Source organism: Belonocnema kinseyi, chromosome 2, assembly GCF_010883055.1.
Source record: "Belonocnema kinseyi isolate 2016_QV_RU_SX_M_011 chromosome 2, B_treatae_v1, whole genome shotgun sequence".
Lineage (NCBI taxonomy): Eukaryota > Metazoa > Arthropoda > Insecta > Hymenoptera > Cynipidae > Belonocnema > Belonocnema kinseyi.
In genome coordinates, this window is record NC_046658.1 from 69,370,824 (window position 1) to 69,395,342 (window position 24,519).

The following is a 24,519-nucleotide window of genomic DNA, read 5'->3' on the forward strand; positions in this document are numbered from 1 at the left end:
CTGCAAAGATGCAGCATTCTACCAGCGTGACCTATCGATGGCCTGGATTGATTATCGGAAAGCTTTCGATTCGACCTCCCATAGACTTATCATCTGTCTTTTTGAAATCTTAAAGGTTCATCCGCAAATAGTTGGGCGCATAGAGAGATTGATGCCGCTTCGGAAAACCAGATTTACTATCTCATCTGGAAAAAATCGTATGACAACTGACAAGGTCACCTTTCAGAGAGGTGTCTTTCAGGACGACACCATGAGCCCACTCCTCTTTTGCCTTACATTATTGCCACTATCTCTAGCACTTCGCCATTCCGACGGGTACTTGTGCGGCAAACCTGCAGATCGAAAGTACAAGGTCACTCATGTATTTTACATGAACGATCTTAAGATCTATGCTAAAAACAGAGAGCAACTGCATCTAGCTCTGGGGATTGTCGAACGATATAATAAGGAAATTGGAATAAAATTTGGGTTAGACAAATGCGCCAAGGTTTATTTGAAGCGAGGAAAACTTAATGGAATCCCTGAAGATTCTGAGCTCGTTGATAGAAACGCCATACGACACCTTTGCGCTGGAGAGACTTAAGCATACCTGGGTGTGTCACAGAGCCGCATTCAGGATGTGACATCTATAAAGGATACTCTCCGAAGCAGATACAAACGCCTCATCCGACAAATTTGGTCTTCCGAACTGTCGGCGAGGAACAAAGTATCTGCAACGAACATGCTTGCCGTCCCGGTACTACTCTGTTCATTTGGAGTAGTTCCATGGACGAAGAACGAGCTCAGATCTCTTGATATCGGGACAAGAAAGGTTATGCACATGAACAAAAGCATGCATCATAAGTCTTCCGTTCCGCGACTGTACATTTCACGCCTTCAAGGGGGTCGTGGAATATTGAGTCTTGAATGTACAGCACATAGAGTTGCAAATGGAAGAGACAATTTTCTTAAAATGGTCAGGAATCACGAAGAAGTGGGCAAAGGAGCGTTTCTGTACAAAGCAGCGGAGGAGGCTGCTGAAGCACTCGGACTTGACTTCAGTATTAGGGGTGAGAAAATGCATCAAATCTTATCTATCTCGAGTGCTCACTCCTGAAAGCCCGGATTAAGAAAGTACAAGAGAAAAATTTCGTGAACAGCTCCTCGATAAGAGGATGCACGGTATCTTCCACAGAAATGTGAAGGATCAGTCAATGTCTTGTGAGCTAACGTTTGCTTTCCTTAAATCGCCCGGATTGAAGTCTGGTACGGAGGGTTTCATTTTTGCATGCCAAGACGGTGTCATTTCCACCTTAACATACCGTCGCCACATTTTGAGCCAAGACATTCCCGATGATAGCTGCAGGGCGTGCCATGCACACCCCGAACATTTGGCTCACATACTATCTAGTTGACAACTCACGCGGGAACGACCTACATTCAAAGGCACAATGCGGCACTAAGAGTGCTTTATTACCATCTCTGTCACTCCTACGGCATTAACCTTAATATCGCTCCTCTAAGTGCTCCTAGGGAAATTGAGTCAATTGTCGAGAATGGGAAGTGCCGCATATACTGGAACTTTATATTCTCGACAATTGTTTCTGTTGCTCACTCGAGGCCTGACATGGCTCTTCTTGACTTCGAGAAGCGAACCATGTTTGTTGTCGAATTTTCGGCACCAGCTGACAAAAACATCATAACCAAGGAGAATAAAAAGAAAGAGAGGTATCGAGACCTTATAAGGAAGTTGCAACGATTGTACCCGGAATATTCTGTTAAATTGATCGTCCTTATCATCGGCGCTCTTGGAGGTGCCAAGCTTTCACTTGCTAATGGCCTAAAAAGCATCCCTGCGTGTCAACAATATGCTAGAACACTTGCGGCAAAAATGCAGAAGGCGGTTGTCCTTGGGTCGCTCCGTGTTCTTAGGGTGCACGAGGCTTTTGCTAGATCGTGGTATTAATTCCTTTACAGACTGTAACCACCTATCTCACGGTCGTGAGACGTGGTTGTGGCTGAAATTTTACCGCGATTTTGCTGGAAGCGGGTGCAATTTTCCTGGTTAGCACCCGCTCCCGGCGAAATCCTGCGGTTGTCCTTATGACAAATTTTTAATTATAGATATTATTATTAATATCATATTAGTTTTTTTATAGATATTCTTCCCTGTGCCCGCGCCTTGATGAGAAGACACATTTTTTTGTTTGAAAAACGAAAATTCAAGTTTTTGACAAAACCATACAAGATATGAAAGAAGTCAATGAAAACAATAAAATTTTTTGGATTCATAAAAATAGCGAAAAATAACATGATTTAACAGTTACAATAACTCCTACATGAAACTTTTTCCTTTGAAGTTGGCATTTCTGCATTCTTTTTCCACAGAAACATTGTTGCAACTGTTAAATTAAGTCCTTTTTTGTTTTTTATTACATCGTAAAATCGTATTGTCAAGAAAAAATAATCCTGAAGGATTTTATACATATTTTCGCAAAAATTTCGAAGAAACATTTTTGCTCTTTTTGACTTTTTCATATATTGTGTCGTTTAGGCAATAATGTAAATTTTCGTTTTTCAAGTACACACAATTTCTATCGTCTCGCCAAAGCGCTGGCACAGGACAGAATATCTTTAAATATACTATTCACATTTGTACGAATCTAGAAAGAAAGCAAGAGAAAAAAACTGTGGAATTTTGAATAAATTGACTTTCAATGTTACATAAAAACTTGATTAAGGTTGAGGTGGTTGTTCAGAAATCATTATATCAACTGGGTAAAGCCTATTTTGATTTTTCTCTCTCTTATACTAAGATATTTTGAAGTATTTCATAGATTTAAATAATTAAAAAATACGCTTCCAAATAATTGGAAATTACAAATAGGTAAAGCCTATTTTGGCACATTCTAAAATTATATATTTTTTAGTTTCCTAATTTTTTCTTGCTGAGGAACAGTTGAAAAGAAAGATTCATATCCCAATATCATATATATACCGAATTTTGTAAATATTTGTTGCTTCATATGAAAATAAACAAATTTACCATTATTACCATCAATATCTAGGAACTTTGCAATCATTTTTATAATTTTTCTGGTAACTTCACATATATTTTTGGTAAATTTCAAGATATTTTTTGTAAGTTTCAGGTATTTTTGAAGAATTGAAATTCGTAAGTTAGATACCAAGTCTGTAACTTATTTTCTAAGTTATCATTGTAAGTCAAAGTTTCTATAAAGTATCACCAGGCCACTTTATTTTTTAAACAACACTACTGATTGAAAGGCTTTCAATTTAAAATTTAACCGGCGTATCGCAGTAGAGTATATAAAGTCTGATCAGTAGTGGTGGGAAGGCCTCTCGGAATTTTTTAAAACATTTTTGAATTTGAATTTTTTTAATCATATAGTCTTATCGTGATTTGATTTCTAAAAGTTGTAGCTTTCTTCGTTTTCGAAGTAATGTCAATAAACATGACTTTTAAAATGAAAATTCCCTATTTTTCACTTCAACTCACTCTAAATCAGAGCATATTTGAAATTTTTTCTTAAAATTTGAAAAAATTATGTTTGAAGAAATACTTTGGGAGACATAACCTTAAGTTTATCTGCTTTGTTACAAAAAATGGTTAATAATCTCTAAAAGTTATTTGTAAATTAAAACAGACTCTACTGCGGATTGCGATGGAAATGATAAAATCGTTAGTTTCAGTAGAAATTAAAAAATTCACTCTCCAAATATTATGATTCTGAATACCGGCGAAAATTAATTGACCTGCAAGAGTTAGCTAATTCACATTTTCAACTTTTTACACAAAAAACTTCCCCCTGAGGTAAGGGACGCTAAATAAGAATAATAAAGGTTTGATACAAAAAATTTCAGTTCCGAGAAAATCAAAATTTAGTGTGACGTTGTTGCATTATAACAAACGAGTTTTTTTTACTGAACTCAACTTTAAATTAATTTTTTGTTTGATAACTATATTAAAAAACGAGAATTTGAACAAAAGCATTTAACACAAACTGTATTTGATTTTTCAAGAATTTTGCATGCAATAAAACCCTTTGCGGGAAAATTTTTATTATTATATTAATAGGAAATTAATCAAAAAAATATTTACTTGAATTACGAAAGTACCTGTTTATTCAAACATAGAATATGGTTATCATTTGAGAACAAAAAATATTTAGTTGACCCAGCAAATTTTTTATTTAAATTTCTTTATTCTATTGCTATTCTATGGCCTCTATTTATATCTCTGCAGCTATATATGTCTTTATATAGCAAGAGTAGTTCGGTATACGTGAAGGTTTGGAAAATTGTTTTTTTTTTTTCATTTTTCAGAAAATATTCACCATTTTCGCAATTTTTCCTAAAAATTTTAGAAATAAATTAATTAGGTCAAATTTCTGTGATTTAGAGCGAGTTGAAATGAAAAAATAAGGTTTTCCATTTACAAATATTATTTTTTATTACAATTATTTTGAAATTCAAGAGCTGTACAATTTTTTTCAAAAGGAAAAAATAGGCGCAATCAAATTCACGATAAGAATGTATGTTTGGAAAATTAAAACTCAAAAGAGCTTTACGTGTCCTTCTACCACCCGGCGGTTTAATTGTCTAACCAAAAAGGTTACAAATTTTTAACTTTAATATGAAATATCTCAGATTTTAATTAATTTAAAATTTAAAGCATCAGATGAAATATTTTTAAATTTTAAGTATACATATAATTAAAATTGATCTACTAAAGTATACTTTTAAACAGTTGAAACTATTAAGTGGTCATTTTGAACGCCACAATTTGAAATTGTTGCATCTTAAACGTTTTTTTATCTCTTTTATTTTGAAATTTGTAACGCATTTCTCGAAATTCTTCAATTTCAAATATTTATGATTGAAACTTTTTAATTTTAATTAATCATACCTAGGTATACTGTTCCTCCTATATATAAAATGTATGGTAGCTACATTAATAAGAGTATTTATTTTAAGACTGTCATTTTAAAATTGTTCATCCATATTATGTAAATTTATGTATCCATAATATGCTATGCAAAAATGGTAAAAAATTTAAGCAATTCAATCAAAAATGGTTTAAGTTTGACAGCTGGTAATTTAACATTGTCAAATTTTCTAAACCTATAATTAGCCATTGTTAATTTTTAAATGATTCGAATTTAAAATAGTTCTTAACAAATTTTAAGTTATCTACCACTTCTGTTACGACATGAAACAGTTTCTTTGCTTTAATACAATCATGATAAAAAGTTTCGATTACTCAAATGTTTAAAGAAATAAGTATCCGTAGAAATATCATTAAAAAAAGGATATAAACAATCAAATTGAAACCATGCATACGATTTTCTTGAAAAATTACTTACGCTCTGCACGAAGTCCAAGACACATTCGAGTTTTTTCCATTATATCCTCGGTGAAATTATTTTTCGGTACAAACAAAAGTGTATCACTCTGCTGCATTTGATGTAAGAGTTCCTCCTTCGTTTGAACTGAATAATACGTGTCATTCTTTATTCGCTCAGGGGTTTTTGCCGACAAATCTCTCGTTAATTGTGTCAGTGCAAACAAAGCAATCGGTAGGCAAATTTGTACGAACAATCCAATTTTCCAATTTTTTTTTCGAACTAACAAATTCTTCCACATAAGGAGTGAGAAAATTCTCCATTTGTTTGCCATGATCGTTGAGTTCTCACTACTTCGGTCGCTAATCCAACACCCCTGCTTTAAAACGTGTATGTAACTTAATTTAGCCTTGAAAGTTCAAATATTGACTTTGTAGTTCTTCTGAATAAATAAACAATGCTATGGTAGAATGTACTTACTTTTTTTATCGCGCGTATCGAACTAGAGTTTTTACGACACCCACGGAAGTCTGGACTTCTTTGAAATAGATGTCAGGTGATAGCAAGTCATTATTATCGCCCAGCTGATAAGCCATTATAATGGAAAGAGAAAATCGTAATGTGATAATAATAAACTAATCGGATATTGATTGACGCATAACGCTCTGACGCCTTTGTCCACAAAATTATTTTTGATCATAACGCAAACTGCGTTCCACTTAATACAAACCTTGTATAATAAATAAACTGTTATTATTATAATTATTTCTAGTCATAATGTTGACACTCATTGCTTTAATTATTATTTTAACAAATCCTTTCCGAAGACATGGACAGATAACCTATCTTTTATATGTCATCAAATATCGAAGCACTTGCACTGATAATCAGCAATTTGCGATAAAACGGATAATTCGTAAGTTCGTTGATACGCACTTTTATCGGAAGTGATTTACTCCGAGCTTCGATTACGAAACCAAAACTACATTCTCTTCTTGCTTCTTGGGCAAACTCTCACATACACAACAAAAAATCGTCGTGTTCCACTTTGTCCTTGGGAGTTCATATGTCATCAACTCCAGGGTTTCTGAACCCCTAAATTAACCTCAAAATTGGCTTAAAAAGGAGTGAAAGTAGTAAAATGAAATTATTTGGTTATACTATTTCGTTTAGGAATGAATGCAATTTTTATTAGTAAATATATTTGACTGATGGAGTAGAATGTATGCGTGGGAAGAAATGTTTGTTGTTTTTTCCCAGACGATGGTTTCCAGCGTTTCTACGTCAACGCGTGATCACGTGACCTAACCTCTTTACCAACCGCTACCAAATCGCTATCGCCACAACCACGGGTCGACAGCACGGATCTGTCATTTATTTTGACATATGGGAAGTGTTATTTCAAACAAATTTTCAGAACTTTAGAAAAAGATTTATACAAAAAATGGATAGTTTAAAAAAATTGCAGGATCGTGTCAAAGAATTGGAGAAACAACTGGCTGAACTTCAATCGAAAGATGTGAAGCCGAGCAGAGAAAAAATTGAGAAAATGTCAAGTGAAGTTAATCCTTCCAATCCATACAGGTATTTTAATTATTGAAAATATATTTAGTTTTTCATATTTATTTTTCAGTTCATTTTTGAATTATATAAAAAAGGTAAAAATATAAATTTATATATAAATATAATTATTATAATTAATACATATTTAGAAATACGGTGTATTATTACAACAATTAATATTTTTCAGTCGATTAATGGCACTGCAACGAATGGGCATTGTTGACAATTATGAAAGAATTCGAAGCATGACAGTCGCAATTGTCGGGGTCGGTGGAGTAGGAAGTGTAACAGCAGAAATGCTTACAAGATGTGGAATAGGGAAGGTCGGTTCCAAATTAATTTTTACACTGCCTCACAAAATTTATCACCTAACTTCACACACATTTATTATTAACCTTTCAATTATTAATTTAATTACTCAACATTGTTCTTCAGCTCGTGCTTTTTGACTACGACAAGGTGGAATTAGCAAACATGAATAGACTTTTCTTCCAGCCTAATCAAGTTAATCAAAGTAAAGTAGACGCTGCAGCAAAAACTTTGACATTCATCAATCCTGACGTTCAAATAGAAGCTCATAACTACAATATCACCCATAACGATCCCTTCGAGCAGTTCAAGGACACATTAAGGTAGATTTTCTTCTTATTTCGATCGTTAAAGAAACAAGAAAATAAAAAAAGAATCTTAAAATGTCGATCTTATCTAATAACATTTTTCTGCCAAAAAAGAAAAAACTTGCATCCTAAATTTGGAGTTTTTAAGTAAAAAAGGCGAACTTACTAAAAAAAAAGTTAAATTTTCACATAATTTACTGAATTTTCAATTTAAAAAAATAGATTCTCAAAGAAGATTAATTTTTTCTAGAAAAGACGAATTCTCAACAAAATACATAATTTTTTAACCAAGTAGTTACATTGTTTATCTAAAAAGATGAATTTTCAACAAAGTATAGGAGTAAAAAAGTTTTCAATCAAACTGTTGAATTTTCAAGATAAAAAGGCGAATTTCCTGTATCTATATGGATTTTAATCTTAAAAATAAATTTTCAACAAATTACATAATTTTTTAACCAAATAGTTCAATTTTCACCTAAGAAGATTAATTTTATACCAAAAAAGACCATTTCTCAACCAAATAGTTACTTTTTTAAACTAAAAAAAATTTTAACTAATAATAAAATAGTTAAATTTTTATTAAATAAAATTAATTTTAAATTTAATAAACGAATCTTTGACAAAACACTTACATTTTCAACCCCCAGAATATGAAATTCCAATAAAAAAGTTAATTTTCAACCACAGTTAAATTCTCAGTTAAAATTCTTTTTGACACAAAAAAGGGATGTTTCGACAAAACAGTTCTATTTTAAACAAAGAGGTGAATTTCAAACTAAACTTACCAGTCTTCAACCAAAAAAATTAACGTTTTGAACGTAAATTAATTGTAACTAAGGAGTTGATATTTTAACAAAAAAAATGGATTAATTAAACATTTGAATTTAACTAAAAAAGGCTAATTCCCAAGAAAGTACTTGAATCCTCAACTAAAACAGATTAGTTTTTAACCAAGAAATTGATTTTCTACCAAAAAAGAGGAATTTTCACTATAGAAAAGTGAATTTTCTAACAAATAGATAATTGAAGTTTCTACCAAATTGTTAAATTTTCAAGCCAAAAGAACGAATTTTCTACAAAACAGTTGAATTGTCTACCTAAAAATATGAATTTTCAACAAAAAGGTACATTTTTAACGGGCAGTTAAAATTTCGCACCATCAATTCGGTAAATAAAAATATTTAAAAAAGTGATTTTATTTGATGATAACATTGATTTCTGAACGTTTTTAAACATTATTGGTAAAAGAGAACATTTGCATTCTAAATGTTTTTTATTATTGAGAACTAATGATGTTCTTAACCTTTTGCTACCACACTATATAATTTGTCAACTTTTTCAAACTTTTAAAGAGATAAAAAATGACAAGTTTTTTTTTATGTTTGCAGAATTTAAAAATATGTCAGGAAAACTTTCGAGTTATATTTAAGAATATATCAAAGTTTTAGAAGCTCTCAAATATAAAAAAATATTTTTAATCTTGAGAAGACTTCATCTTTTTTTTTAATTCAGATTTTAGAATATTTTGAAAAAAAAGCTTTTTGAAGAATTTTGAAATGTTTGAAGAGAATACAACATTTTTCTTAAGATTCCTGGAAAAATTGTTAATAATTTTTAATTTTTTTAATGAATTTTAGAGAAAATCGAAAAAGATTTCAAATGATTTCCTGAAATATCGAAGATGAATGTAGAAGATTTTTAAGCGACATTTTTCCAAATTTAAGACTACAAAATTTTACCAATTTAGTATTACTTTATTTCACTTTATTTTATTCTTTTACAAACTATCCACAATTGTCCAAAAAAGATAGAAGATGTTCAGGCATTTTTGTATTTTTAGTGATTTTTCAAAATTTTAGCAATTTTAATTTGCGTCAGTTTAAAATATATGAGGAATTTCGGAAGTTTTAAAAAGATTAAAATATTGATCATATCAATCTTCTAAAATTTGATAAAATCCTGTAAAATAAAAAAAATCGTTCTTACAAATTTTTCAATAATCTTTCGACAAAATGAAAACAAATAAATTTAAAAAATAGTTTTTTGAATTTTTTATTTTGAATTGATAATTTGGTGGAAATTTTTTGGTATTTTTGTTCTGAAAAATCTTTTGTGGGTGAAAATTAAATTAAACTATTTTTATTTAAAATTAAAATTTTTCTAGTTAAAATATGAACTATTATATTTGTCGTTGAGAATTCATATTCTTTGGTTGAAAATTCGTCATTTTAGTTCAAAATTGATCTCTTTCGATTAAGATATAACTATTTTGTCAAAAAAATCGTCTTTTTGGTAGAAATTTAATTTTCTTCGTTGAAAATTGATCTTTGTTGGTTGAAAATCAACTATTTGGTTGTAAATGAACTTTTTGTTGAAATTTTGATTATACGTATCTGAAATCTTCAGAAATATTTTTGAATTTTCTCAACAATTTTTAGAAAAACTGTATTTTTATAACCTTAAAACAAATAAATGAATAAACTTAGTAAATAAAGAGTCATTTGACATTTTTATTTTGTATTAAATGTTATTTTCCCCTCAAAATGGGAAACTAACTATAGTTTCATTAAATATTATTAAATATCTTTTTTCAGTACATCCAGTCTTTCAGAAGGCCCGGTAGATTTAGTTCTAAGTTGTGTCGACAACTTTGAAGCACGTGTGGCCATAAACAGGGCTTGCAATGAACTCAATCAAAAATGGTTTGAAAGTGGAGTTTCTGAAAATGCAGTCTCGGGTCACATCCAGTTTATTATTCCCGGAGAAACTGCTTGTTTTGAGGTACGTATGTTTTCAGTATTTACAATATGAATTAATTTGATTAAATATAACCTTAATTTTTATTTTTTTAATTTTTCTTTATAGTGTGCACCACCATTGATAGTGGCTACGAAAATAGACGAAAAGACACTGAAACGGGACGGAGTTTGTGCAGCATCGCTGCCGACGACAATGGGAATCGTCGCTGGTTTTCTGGTGCAGAATTCTCTTAAATATTTACTTAGCTTCGGCACAGTTACTAATTACCTCGGTTATAATGCATTGGAGGACTTTCTCCCTTCAATGACATTACGACCAAATGAAAATTGTGAAAACAAAGATTGCCAATTGAGGCAAAAAGAATATTTGGCTAAACCGAAAGTTGAACAATGTGTGGAATGCGTGGAAGAGGGACCTTTGCATGAAGATAATGAATGGGGTAAGGAACAATAGATTAAAAAATTTAATATTTTCAAATTATTTACATGAAACTTTTGATTTAATTGAACATTTTTAACAGATATTTCGGTGGAGGATGAAGGAGATTACGAAGTAAAGAACAAAGCTCCTAAAACTTTAGTGACTGGTTTACAATACGCATACGCGCTTCCAACTCAAGAAATCGAAACCGCACAAGAACAATTACCAGAATTTGATGACAAAAGTATAGAAGAACTCAGAGCCCAGTTGGGATCCATGTAAAAAAATATTCTGAACATTTTTCTAAGAAATTTTGATGCTGTAAAGTTTATACACAATTTTAGCAATTGAGATTCCTTAGCATTTCTCAAGCAAGTAATTCAAGGAAGTGTGAAATATTGTAAATGATGGAAAAGGATTAAAAAAACGTACGCTCGATTGTATTTTCCTTCTTCTGACATATTTTTGTTATAAAAAATTATAATAAATAAAACATTAAGTATCGAACCTCTCGAAACAAATTGTATGTCCCTCTTCTTCATATTCTTCTTTAGACACCAAAAAACTAGAAAACGTTGGATCTTTCGAAAGCAACTTTCCACCCTCCCACGGATAGGTTATTGGACTAAAAAATAAAAAAGAGATCGAATTAATCACAATGAACATTATGAGAGCTTAAAAGCGATTGGTATGTAACTACATTTCAATGTAAACCGATTTCTTTTTCAATTTTTTATTTCAATCACAGCGGTTCAATAGTTTAAATTTAGGTAAAAGAGGATATTCTTTTCCGAGAAAAGTGGATTGTTTCCGGTGAAAGGGAATTTTTTTTAACTTTTTAGATACCCATAATTATGGATATCTCGCAAAGTTCACGAAAGTGCCGCCTAACTAATCGCAGCACATTTTTTATAAAAAATTTAAAAACTGATAAACAATAGAAATCAAAAGCTTGAATTTGAAAATTTGTTTAATTCTAAATGTGTAAATTATATCAGTAGATAGATTTTGGATTTTTTAGAAATGAAGTTTTTCTAGGTATCGCTTTTTACATAAAATAATGAAAAAATCTTTTGGTCTACATATAAAAAATGAGTCATTTTTTGGCCCACAATATCTCTAAAGGCAGCAGAATAATTGATAAACAATTTCTTAATCATCTTTAGTTTTTTTTGTAATATCTTTAGGAATATTTTTTAATATTAAAAAAAAATTCTTTGGATTCATTTAAATCTTTGTGAAATATGTCAAAACTTTTGAAATCTCTTCCAAAATATATCCGGGGATTTAAAAAAATTCGAAAGGATGTAAAGAGATTTAAATGAGTTCAAGAGATTTGCAAATAATTTATTAGGATTTTCAAAGATTTAATGATGTTTCTAGTTAACTTGGAAAAATAAATTAAATTCAATTTGAAAAGATTCCTAGCGATTTCAAAGGTTTTAGGAATTTTACGGTATTTCAACCAATTTGGCTAGATTAAAGAATTTCGAAGATTTATAGGGATTTAAACGTCATTTTAGAGATCTTTAATGCAATATTTAAATTCCAGAGAATTTCCATGCGTTTAAAGCAACTTCGTCAGATTTAATACAAATTGTAGAAAATTTTAAACATCTCCAAACACATCAGAAGGTTTTAAGTGATTCAAAATAATTTGAAGATATTTCGATGGACTTCCACGGATTTTAAGGCTTTTAAAAGGATTTGAAAGCATTTTGAAATTCCGCTAAATTTAAAATTGAATCGGGTTTAAATGAATTTCGTAAAATATCAAAAGATTTTAGAGGATTCGTACGTTTTTCAAAAATTTAAAGGCATTTTCAAGAATTTTGCCGAATTTCCCAAGATTTCAAGGGATTTCTTGTGAACTTCGGAAAATAAATTAAATTAAACTTTAAGGAATTCTTAGCACTTTAAAAGATTTCAACAGATTTTTAGTAATTTTACAGAGATTCAAGAATTTTATTAAATTTCCAAGCATTTCAAGAGACTTAAAACTTTTTTGTACAAAGCTATAATAAAGAAGTTTAATTTAAATTTTATTGAAAGGCTTTTCAAATATTTCGAAAAATTCCAAACAATATTCACAGATATTTGCTGTGTAACTTTAGAGGGGGGGGGGGGGTCTCATAAAACCTACGTTTGCTAAAGAGTAGGGGCGGGGGCAGATAATTCTTAAATTCAATTAAAAATTCGTCTTTTCTTGGTAGTAAATTAATCGGTTTGTTTAAAAATTCATCGCTTTTAGTTAAAAATTTTGATTTTTTGGTTCAGAATTCTTGAATTTTGTTAAAAATTCGTCTCTTTGGTAGTAAATTATTTTTTTTTTTAATTTATATCTTTTGCTTGAAAATTCAACTTTTTGATTGAAGATTCTTGAGTTTTGTTAAAAATTCGTTATTTGTTCGGTAAAAAATTAATCTTTTTATTTAAACGTTCATATTTTTGGTTAAAAATTTAACAAGTAGGTTTTAAAGTTGAACTAGTTTCTTAAAAATAAATTTTCTTCTTTCTTTCTTAAAAACTCAACTTTTTGGTTGAGTATTCTTGCATTTAATTGAACAGTCGATTTGTCGGGCAGAAATTTAATCTTTTCATCTAATAATTCATCTTTTTGATTAAAAATTTTACAACTAGGTTTTAAAATTTAGCTACTTTCTTAAAAATGCATTTTTTAGTTGGAAATTGAACTGTTTTGTTGAAAATTTCTTTTTTGTTTGTTTGACAAATTACTTTGACAACTGAAAATTTACTTATTCCATTTTTGATCGGAAACGGTTCCTTTAAAGTAAAAATTCAACTTTTTATTAAAATTGAACTATTTTGTTAAAAATTCTTTTTTTTTTGTTAAAAATTAATCTAGTTCAGTTGAAAATTCAATTTATGGATTGAGAGTTCTTGTTTTTTGTTGGAAATTCCTCTTTTTTGGTATAAAATGAACTTTTTAAATCAAAATTTCATATTTTTTTATAATTAAAAATTACTTTTCAAATTAAAAGTTTAACTATTCCATTTTTATTTAAAAAATTTACCCTTTTTAGTTGAAAAATTCAATAATACCCAGATTAAATGTCACATAAAATTCAATTCAAATTAATTACACTTTTTTTTTAAATCACTTTTTTATTTTAATTGTTGATTTATTACCAAAGTTTATAATTCGCCACACGATCACGTTGACAATATAGGCATACTGACAACATGACTCGCTATAAACACAAAAAAAACAGTATAATAAACGTAAAATCGGGTTTTACCAAAAGGCTACGTTACTTTCAGGGGGGGGGGGATAAAAATTGCCCAAAACTGATAACGTAATTTATATATGATCCCTAATCAATGGAATCCTTTGAAATTCCATGCAATCTTGAAATCTAATGTACACGAAAAATCCGAGTAATTAATTCCTCGAGTCAACATGAATATCTAATGTTAACGACTTTCTTTATGTTTTCTGGAAAAAGGCGTTTTTTAAATATTCCAATTTTAGAAAATTAAGTTTTGAGAGATTAAAATCAACAAAATAAACAAATAAATCGTTGGAGGAAGTACTCGATATTGGTATCACCGAAGAGAATCTCTTTAAAAGCGTTTTGTTTTCTAATGTCTTAAATTTCCGTTTACGATTCTTGAATAGTTAATCAAAACTTTGTAAAAAAAAAATGAAAAATGTCAGAATTCTCGATTTTACGACTTTTAAGAGATTTTTTAAAATTTAATTTGGAAAAAGTGGGATCATGTCAAAAAGGGTAACAAAATAAGGAATACTGACTTTTCGGCTAGCACAACGTTAACCGGAAACTCAATCGGAGCAAGACTTCTCACATCCTTGAAGATTCTATCCCGAAATCCCGGAAACTTGGTGCTTCCCCCAGTGAGAATGATATTAGAAAGCAAATGTGGCCAAGTTTCTTCTTCACAAGCTTTTAAACAATCAATAATCGCCTCCGGAATTCCCATTTGTCGAATTCCCACATCAGAAGGATGGAAAAGTATCTCAGGTATGGAAAATCTCTCGTTGTTCAATCTCAGAGTCTGCTGTTCACTCTCAACTCCCGGATCTTGAAGGAATCCTCGTCTTAAGCTCGTGAAATCTGGAAGAACGTAATCTTTGACTATCGGATTCGAACTCCCTTTCAATTTGGCCGTTTCCATGTCTTCATAAAAATCCTGAGAAACGAAACAGGAATCCTCTTTGACTTGATTGATGACGTACGTTTCATCCATCACATGCAACTGACGATAAGATATTATTTCTTTGAGATGATTTGTGAGAAGTTTTCCTCCAACGTCTATTCGTCGAATGCCTTCCTTAAATTTGGTGTTCTTGATGTATGGAACTACGTGGGTAAAACTGTAACCACAGTCGACGACTATGCAGCACTTGGAGTTGGGATTCTTATTCTTGTAGTGATAATACGATAGGCTGACAGAGTTGATTCTCAAGAGGCTGCTGCAATCGTATTCCTCGAAGAAGATTTCTTCCATGGCTTCTTGGTTCGAGGGAAAATTGAAGGAAGGCTCGGTAATTATTATGGGCATTTGGCTCAAGTTCACAGGACAACATTCTTTCGAGAATATATAGTCCCAGACTGTTTTCTGAATATCCCAGTTGATGAGATAACCTTTCTGGAATGGGAGAATGTAGAAAAGTCCTGAGGCATCTCGACATTCTTCGATTTGGTTCCCTATGAATGGCCTCCGTCGTTCGCTTTTTGCTTTCATTATGCAGTTTGGTACCAACCTGAAAAAAGGTCGAATTAAAATCAATATTATTTATTATTTAATTAATTATTAAAATCTCAAAATGTAAGAAGTTAAAAAATTATTAACTGCAGTTTCAAACTTCAACAATCGGAAATCTGAACCATTAAGAGACTGGGAAAATACATGTCAGACGAAAAAAAAAGTGTTTTAATCACAGACTTTTGTTATTTTAAAGGAATGTACACTAAAAATAAAACTTTACATTTTATAAAAACTTTTAAATACATCCAATATTTCAAATACAACGTCGATTCTACGTAATTTTCGTGATCTTAAAAAGATTTTTCTATAAACAACTCAGGGCCCTATAATAACTAATAAATAGTTTCTAAGATAAACATAACTTTTCTATTTTGGAAATGGCCATAATGTATGATTCTATATGGATACCGACCTAGTAACAAGCGTTGAATTCAGAAAAATTAAGAATTTGTATTCCTGTGAATACGCAATTTTTCCTCCGTCTAAAAATCCCCCAACGGGAACAGAAAAAGTCCAAATCCTATTCCTCTCAATCGACTTAGTAAAATTTAACGAAAGCATTTATTTAACCTATTTTTCATTATTAAAACTTTTTATAATTTATAAATTCGAAAAATATTCAAATTTATATTTATTTATATTTTCATAATTTATTTAAAAGTCTTAAAAAATGCAGCAAATAAATCTATGCAAATGTGTGAATTTAAATAATTTTAACTCTAGAGAGGCAGAGTTGAATTGGTGAGAATTAAAATTTCAGAATTTACATTCTGCATGAAGGAATTAAAACAACTTCTTACACATATTTTGTGAACTTATTAGAAGGAATTTAAAAAATTAAAATTTGACTACTTCTGAGGAATAAAAAATATCTCTGTGAGGTGCGTTACAGGTACAATTAGAAGGAATTAAATATATTGAAAACACGTTCTCTTTGGGAGAATAGAAAACTGTGTGGCGGTCGCCATGGAAATAGAAGTGAATAAGTTGAGGAGATATCTTATTCTTATTGTTGAATTTTAGAGATGGAAAGATCGGGCATTCAAAATAATATAATAATCCTCACTTTTGCGCTGAAATCTGAAAATATAAATTTTTCTCTATTCTACCCTTATTACCGGGGACAAAATCTTGCTATCTATACCTATTACATATTATATAGATTGCAGAAGTAGACAATACATAGATCTGAATTGCAAATATAAATAAGTGCAAAATTATCTGACAAGTTTAAAAAACGGCCAAAGCCTGTCATACTAAATTTTTAGAAACGTTCACCTACTTTGGATCTTCCGTTGATAAACCGGCTTTTGCAAAGTAGGCCCCATTATCCAATATAAATACTTTATTGCTCATTTTTTCTAATATATTAAATTCTTTACATTTCAAGAGTAAATCACAAAATTTATTTGAATTCTGCTCCAAAATTCATAAATAAAAAATTCCAAAACACTCGCACTTGCAGAAGCTGCAAAACCTAACCTCAAATAAAAGTTGCGTCAACAAGGCTGCCACCCCGCCAAGTTTGTTTTCAAATTTTCAACGCGATAATCGTAACGAAATTTGAATTTTTCATGAAGAAAAAAAAAATAAATTGGTCACACAAAAATCCATTTAAAAAATCTTATTTAACTTTTTTCTTTATCACGCCATTATTTGTTCTAACAATTACTGATGTATGCGAATTGAAAATATTAATAGGCTATTATTTGTACGTACTTAAAAATTATATTATAAAAATAATACAGTTTTTTAAATCATGGGAAAATTAGGATTCTTATAGTATTGTTATTAGTTTCGACCTTTATTTGTTTTTAGGTTCGTAAAAAAAGAAAATAAAACTAGTTTTCGAGAGATTAATATTATTTTAAGGTGAAGTTATTTGATATATATCATCTTTGTTCAATGAAACTTTATACATAATAAAAGAAACTTGAGTAAACTTATATTTGTAAATAACGAAATACTTTCGCTAAAAATTATTTCAGTTTCCGTCGCCACTAATGAATTTTATTTCAGTTAAATGTATATTAGAGTGGGCCCAAAATAGAACATTTTTGAAAATCGAAAATTACCAGTGCTGAAAAGTTGCTGTGTTAGTACGAATAACAATCTTTAAAAAAATTTTGTAATAAAAAATGACCCTACAGTATCACAATGAGGACAGCAATTTTATTATTTTTAAAATTTAAAAAAATTTCTGTATAGTTTCAAAAACTATAGTATTCTTATGTACAGTTTCAGATAATAAACGGTAATGAAAAATAAAATTCATAAAAATATAACTTTTGGCTTAGCATTCTTTAAATTAACAAAAATGTTAAAAATGACTTTTTTAAGATTCAGTTAATGTTGACTAAAATACTAGACAAGTAAAGCATTATTAACTGACATAGAAAAAAATGCTAAACATTATATTTGTTAAAAACTTGCGAATTTCGTGGTTTATGACTTTTTTTTACAGCTGTCAAGTCGAACAAGAAATTTTGTTGACATTTAACATTTGAGACTTGAAAAACTTATTAGTGTATTTTATTTGTAAAAACAAGTAATAATTTTTCAGCCCTATACTGACTTTTCACCATGAAAGACGACTTACAATTAAATTTTGTTCATAAAAAGAATTCTCAGCAAAAAAGTGTGATAGTTGATATTTCAACCAAAAAAGATGAAATTTCATTTAAAAAGAAGGAATTTTAAAACCCAAAAAGACGAATTTTCAAAAAATAATTATTTTTGAGCCTGGAAAATAAAATTTCACTTCAATTTTTGGAACCTCAAGCCAAAAAACGAATTTTCTGTACAAAAATTAAACTTCTAATTAGAAAATATAAATTTTTAGCATAAAACTAATTTGCCAAAAAAATTAATTTTCAAAAAAATAGTTAAACTTTTACCCAAAAAGATAAATTTCCAACTGAAAATATTAACCTTCAACCAAAAAATGATTTCTGAACAAATTGGATCAACTAACAAATTTTCAAACAAAGTAGTTGAATCCTTAATATTGATTTTTCAATTTAAAAAATTCAATTTTTAACGAAATAGTTCAACTTTCCACCAAAAAGGCGAATTATCAACTGGAATTATGAACTTTCAACAAAAAGATGAAATTTTATTTTTGACAAAAAATTGACAAAAAAATTCATCTAAATTGTTGAACCTTCAAGCCAAAAGGCGAATTTTCTGTACAATTGACTTTTTAACTAGAAAATATGAATTTTCAGCAAAAAAATTAATTTGATAAAAAATTATTTTTTAACAAAATAGTTAGATTTTTAACCAGAGAAAAACCTTCATGCAAAAAAAATTCAACAAGGTAGTTCAATCTTAAACGAAACAGTTGAATATTTGATTAAATTAGATTAATTTTCAACACAATAATTAAAATCTTTGCCAAAAATATGAATTTTAACTGAAAATATGAACCTTCAACCAAAAAATGATTTATGATTAAAGTGTTTCAACTAAAAAATTTGCAAACAAAATAGTTTAATCCTCAAGCTTGAATTTTCAATTAAGAAGATCCATTTTTAACAAAATAGTTAAGCTTTCCATCAAAAAGGTGAATTTTCAACTAAAAATATGAACCTTCAACCAAAAAATAATTTCTGAACAAAGTGTTTTAACTAAAGAAATTTCAAACAAAATTACTTGAATCCTCAAGCTTGAATTTTCAATATTGTAAAGATCAATTTTCAACAAAATATTTAAGGTTTTCAACAAACAGTTAAATTTTCAATCAAAAGGATGACTTTTCAACAAAAATGTTGAATTTTCAAAAAAATAGTAGTATTTTTATCCAAAAAGAGACCATTCTTATTAAAATAGGTAATTTTTTAAACTAAAAAGACCAATTCTAAAAAAAGTAATTAAATTATCAACAAAAATTTTAAGTTGACTTTTTAACTCCAAAATATGAATTGTACCAAAAAGTAAATTTCCAAACAAAAAAAACAGTTGAATTTTCAACCAAAAAGGTTGACTTTTTTTAAAAATTGTTGAATTTTGTTCAAAACAGTTGCATTTTTATCCAAAAAAGATGATACTTTTATATTATTTTTATTTCTTCATATGGTATGATAAAAAGCCTCAATAATTAATTTATCGGAAAAATTATACTTTTGAAACAAGAAATTATTGTTTACATTAAAAAATAAGTCTTTTGGCAACCGTAAACTTCAATGCAAATTTTAATAAATATTGGACAAAAATCTACACAGTTATTGATTATCTGTATACACACCTTATTTTGTGTAGCTTTCGTAGGTATTTTATCATCTACTTTGTGTCTTGTTTTCATTGATGCGGCGAAACAATCAACAAATAATTTGAGTAATCTTCTTATTGACATCTTCTTTATAATACCCGCTGGAAGCATAAAGATAGAGATCCTACACGGAGAGAAATTTCCGGAGATTAATTCACGAAAGCGCGTAATTTTAGATCTACAATTTTAACGTTTTTTTAAGTTTCGGATAATCTAAAAGCATAGAATATCGAGACCTGAGAGCAAAGGAGAGTGGCCTAATACCTGAAACTTCGAAACCTATGCTTTAGAAGCAAGGGTTCCGAGAGCATAGTTCTCGCGTCAAAGAGTGATAAGATCAAGGAGTAGTTCCGTGAATTAATCTTCCGAAATTTCCCTCCGTGTACCTTTTTGAATAAGTTTCTGAATTTATGATAGAAAAATACAGATAAAATTTATCCCGTTCTATCTCTTTGCAATCTAAATTCACATCTATCTTTTTCAATGAAGTCTTTTCTATCTCATCCTATACTTTATCTATCAACGTCAATCCTTTTCTATATCTCTGCAAATATAAATTCCTGTCTATATTTTTCAATCTCCTTTTCTGAAGTTCATTCTATCTCTATCTCTTACCATCCTTCATATATCATATTTTTTCTATCTCTATCAATCTAAATTTTGGTTTATCTTTTTAATTCCTCTCTTCTCTACTTCACCCTATTCTTCACCTATCCATGCCAATCTCTTTCTATTTCTCTGTCAGTCTAAACCCCGACCATCTCTCTCCTAATCAACATTCAAGTCAATCTTTTTCAATCCCTTCTTCTCTATCTCGCCCCATCCTTAATTATTCACGCCAATCTTTTACTACCTTTCTTATCAATGTAAATTTCCGTCTATCTTTTTCAATCTCCTCTTTTCTATATTATCCAATCTTTTATCTATCCAAGTCAATACTTTTCTATCTCTCTTCTCTATTAACATTTTTTTATCTGTAAATCTAAATTCGTAAGATTCTATTTTCTTAAAATAAACTTTTATGTCTAAGAATTTGACCCAAGAAAATTTTTAAAATATATCCTGTTTAGAACAAATTTTTCCGTAAGGGCGACTATAACCTTCAACTTTTCAGTTTACCAATGTAATGCTTACAAAATTCTTGTAGTTCGAATTTGGCGTCGATAGTCAGAAATTTTTAAGTTGATTCCATATGCAAAACTTGAACATTTAATTTTAAACAGAAGAAAAATATATCAAAATATTCTCACTACCTATATCCTATATTCGTCATACATGCGAATTTATGATTTAACCAATTCAGCGAAAATAACAGTTTATCTTATTTCATTTACTCAATTTAGTTGTGATGATCGTTAAAAATATTCTTTGAATGAGTAGCACGAATATTGTCGTAGTGGGAAAATCGATTAACGAACTTTTTTCTTCACCTGCTCAACCGAAAACATTGCATTTTATACATACCTGTAGTACACCGTTTTTATTATTTTGCAGCATTCAAGGTGGCCGTTGTAATCAAAGAAAAAAATTGCTGGTTATTTCATGGTTCACAGACATTTTTCACGGTCAATGAAACTGAAAAATCGAACAGTTAAAGCTAACCATTTTTCCATCTGAGGTAATAAAAACTGAGCAGCAAATGAAAGCAGTGAAACTCTTCAATTTTAAACTTTTAAAATTGATCATTGTCAAAGCTCTGAATTGAAGAATCAATTAATAAATTCAAAAATTTGCAACATTATACCATTTTAAGCAATTTTAGGTTTGAAACAGTAACAACTGAACGATTATATTTTTTATAAACTGATAACACTTATTAAATTGTTTCGATTTTAAATAGTTTAAAATCGCTTAGAATACTTCAGAATTTAATTTCAAAATCCGGAAACATCCACATATTTTTTTACATTTTTGAAAATTTTAAATTATTTAAAAAATGGTTTCAGAACTTCTAAACATATTTTAAAATGATTCGAATTTTTCGTTCATTTTTTTTTAATTCCTGCTAAATTAAAGAAATTTTCTTAAAATCTTCCTCATTCATTTTTGACAATTTTGGAAATCTTTTAAAATATTGTCTTAAAATTAATTTTTCAAAATATAGCTATTTTCAATTTACCTTGAAAATGTTTTTTATTCTTCTGAAGTCTTTCCAAATTCTTAAAAAGCCTCTCAATTTTTGGTTCGAAAATTTCCAAAATCTATACTTAATTTTACATTAGGCTGTGGCTTATTTGCACACAAATTTTGGTACGAATAGCCGGACTTTGTCGATACACGTAGATACTGCTTTTAAATTATTTGAAATCATTTCGAATTTTAAATTAATTTTGAATTACATCATCTCCAAAGTTACAAATATCTCTTTAACTTACTCGAATTTTTTAAAAGAATAATAGGCGTTTAATTGTTGTCTTTATATCAGAATTCAACAATTTTAATAAAAAATTTTGTAATGAAACAATTCTAATTGAAACGTTTAAAGTTTAGTTTTGAATATTTAATTTACAATTACTGATTTTAAATGAACACTCAGATATTTCTAAATATTCAGTAATTGTTCTTTTTCTTAATTAAAAAAATTCAAATTGAATAGTTTAAAAATTGAATATTTCAGACTAAAATAATATTCGAAATTTAATGAATGCCATTAATTATGAATAAATTGTTTTGAAGTTACTTTGAAATTAAAAATAGTTTATAAAGTTTAAATTAACGTTAAAATCTGCAAATTATAAAATTGTGAACTGATTCCGAATCGTCTTGTAATTTCAATTATTATTCAATTTTAAAATCTTTAAGTACAATTCAATTTTAAAAATCAATTACTAATTTATATTTACAGTTGATCAACTTAAAATGGTTTTATCCACAATCTTCGACTTCAAACATATCTCATTTTTAATTGTTAAAGCTTTCAAACTACATTTAAAAAATATTAAAATTAAAATGTACGCATACAACTTAAGATCTAAAATTGGAAAATTTATAAAGTGAATAATTTTCGAATTACACATTCTAAACTGAATGATATCCTAATTCAAAAAGATACCAATTTAACTAATTATTTAAAAAACGGTTGAAATCAAGAGTGGACAGATTTTTTTCTCTAAAAATTTGTAAAATTCCCTGTAACAAAATTAATTCATGGTCATTTCCCACTTTCCAGGTCCAGCGGCCACTCTGAGTATTACTACATATTTTGAGAAACAATTAAAAAATACTATACACTTGCAAAAAAAAAATATAGTTCATTTATCACACAGTAATTTTCCTAAATGACCTAATTTATTAGAAAGTAAAGTTATCAAGAAGCTAGAGATGAATTTTATTTCTGTACACATTTTTCTATTTTGTCAAAATACTTTTATTTTCTAAGCATAACAACTACAGGATTGCCACTGTTAAAAGCCACGGTAGTATTAAAAATTATTTTTCGAAACTTTAAAGTCTTCTTTCAAACTACAGTTGCATTAAGAAGTTAAACAAAAAGATAAAAGCTTTAATATGAAGTAATAAACTTTATTAGCAGAAACTAGCAAATAATTTGAAGACATGAGAAAATCTGTTTTGATTGCAAGGCAATCCTGAGCTTTCAAATAAAATTAATAATTAATTTGTTAATTACTGAATGAACATGCGCCAGTAAAGAAAAGAGAAACGGACATAGCTTTATTTAATATAAACGAAATTGTATTTGTTTTTTATCATCCTATACAGCATTGTTAAATTATTATCGATACAACTATTTTTGACATAATAAAAATGATTAAAACTTCCTCGCACATGCATAATTCACTTTTTTTATATTCGTTTAAAAATGTTCCTCGTTTGCAGAAATCTAATATAGCGTCTTCCCTTCGATCATGTATCAACGAAACTATGTATTGTGATTTCACTCTTGCGTAATGTAATGTTAAATTTGAAAAGCAGAATGCGCGTAATTGTAATAAATTTTATTGTCTTATCATTCATCCAAAAATTCTAGACTCTAGTCGTTTTGTTCTTTCGGTTAAATTCACGCAAGATCGGTTCTTTATGAGTACTATGAAACTGTTATCGATAGATTACGACTCTAAAGAAAAGCGTTTATACCTCTCTTTTCACCATTCATCCTTCGATACAATAATACAATTTATAAGAGAAAAAAAAACTCATGGCACGTGTTCGTTTTTCTCTCCCTTGCTCGAGCTCAATTTTACTGATAAGTTTTGAATCAAAAATAAAAGAACGCAAGTTGAATTTTCGAAGCACCAATTTGTTATCCAGAAAACTTCAAAAGCCTTCTGACATTGTCGCACTGCAAAGGACCCATTACGAAAAATCAACGCATTGCACTTTTCTCTTCAAGACAAAACAGATTATTGTTTTTGATCTTTCCTTTTTTTGTTCCAGTTGTTCGTGTCGCTTCGTTACACATTAATTACTCATTGTTTCTTTCTTTCTTTTTTCACTATAAAATTAAACTAGATTATCATAAACTTAACGTACAAAAGGGGACTCGAAATAATAATTATTTATTATTGACAAATGAGTATACTTGCGCCGTTCTTGCCTTCGTAGAATGATGTAGATACATTGAAAAATTACTCTCCGTCATCTCGGCGACGACTGCCTTGTGTATGAATATTCACAAAAGTCGAATGGAATAAATATAATGCGATCGCGTAATTACACGTAATATATTATAAATCATTTTCCGTAATCGATTCACTTCGCAACAGAGAAAAGCCCGCTTATTTTCTCGTATTTATATGTTATTTTCCTTATATACGTATATTTTGAAAATAAA

At 29.1% G+C, this 24,519-nt stretch overlaps 3 protein-coding genes across 7 annotated transcripts in view; 1 reads left to right on the top strand and 2 right to left on the bottom strand.

Annotated features, from left to right (window-relative positions):
- The window catches only part of LOC117168371 (retinal-specific phospholipid-transporting ATPase ABCA4-like), a 31,101-nt gene extending 24,642 nt beyond the window's left edge, over positions 1–6,459 (bottom strand). The window contains exons 1-3 of one of the 4 annotated variants that reach the window (XM_033353969.1): positions 6,076–6,459; positions 5,826–5,929; positions 5,367–5,721 (exon numbers count right to left, since the gene is read on the bottom strand). In XM_033353969.1, coding sequence (XP_033209860.1) covers positions 5,367–5,679 — 313 coding nt within the window. In that variant the 5' untranslated portion in view covers positions 5,680–5,721; positions 5,826–5,929; positions 6,076–6,459. Of the gene's footprint in view, positions 1–5,366; positions 5,755–5,825 lie in introns of all 4 variants that reach the window. The other 3 variants (XM_033353968.1, XM_033353967.1, XM_033353970.1) reach the window with 3 other exon arrangements.
- Positions 6,460–6,672: 213 nt separating this feature from the next.
- On the top strand, positions 6,673–11,204 carry LOC117168372 (ubiquitin-like modifier-activating enzyme 5). The gene is made up of 6 exons (XM_033353971.1): positions 6,673–6,929; positions 7,096–7,231; positions 7,344–7,540; positions 10,120–10,306; positions 10,391–10,724; positions 10,806–11,204. The coding sequence occupies exons 1-6, from the start codon at positions 6,790–6,792 to the stop codon at positions 10,985–10,987; spliced, it is 1,176 nt and encodes a 391-aa protein (XP_033209862.1). The 5' UTR covers positions 6,673–6,789; the 3' UTR covers positions 10,988–11,204.
- Positions 11,145–19,818, bottom strand: LOC117168373 (actin-related protein 6). Of its 2 annotated transcripts, none has more exons than XM_033353973.1 (3): positions 19,704–19,818; positions 14,481–15,452; positions 11,145–11,330 (listed from the first exon to the last, which is right to left on the bottom strand). In XM_033353973.1, exons 1-3 carry the CDS (start codon positions 19,736–19,738, stop codon positions 11,201–11,203), a joined length of 1,137 nt encoding a protein of 378 aa, XP_033209864.1. In that variant the 5' UTR covers positions 19,739–19,818; the 3' UTR covers positions 11,145–11,200. The 2 variants fall into 2 exon arrangements, with proteins under 2 accessions (XP_033209864.1, XP_033209863.1); XM_033353972.1 differs by lacking the exon at positions 19,704–19,818 and adding an exon at positions 16,740–16,937.
- Positions 19,819–24,519: the final 4,701 nt, after the last annotated feature.

What these genes read in the sequence shown, in the direction of transcription:
- LOC117168372 (XM_033353971.1), top strand. Translation starts at nt 6,790, where the DNA reads ATGGATAGTTTAAAAAAATTGCAGGATCGTGTCAAAGAATTGGAGAAA. An exon ending in CAGTTCAAGGACACATTAAG is followed by an intron (nt 7,541 to 10,119) that starts GTAGATTTTCTT and finishes ATCTTTTTTCAG; the next exon opens with TACATCCAGTCTTTCAGAAG. An exon ending in GCATGAAGATAATGAATGGG is followed by an intron (nt 10,725 to 10,805) that starts GTAAGGAACAAT and finishes CATTTTTAACAG; the next exon opens with ATATTTCGGTGGAGGATGAA.
- LOC117168373 (XM_033353972.1), bottom strand. Translation starts at nt 16,813, where the DNA reads ATGAGCAATAAAGTATTTATATTGGATAATGGGGCCTACTTTGCAAAA. An exon ending in TTATCAACGGAAGATCCAAA is followed by an intron (nt 15,453 to 16,739) that starts GTAGGTGAACGT and finishes ACCTTTTTTCAG; the next exon opens with GTTGGTACCAAACTGCATAA. An exon ending in AACGTTGTGCTAGCCGAAAA is followed by an intron (nt 11,331 to 14,480) that starts GTCAGTATTCCT and finishes TTTATTTTTTAG; the next exon opens with TCCAATAACCTATCCGTGGG.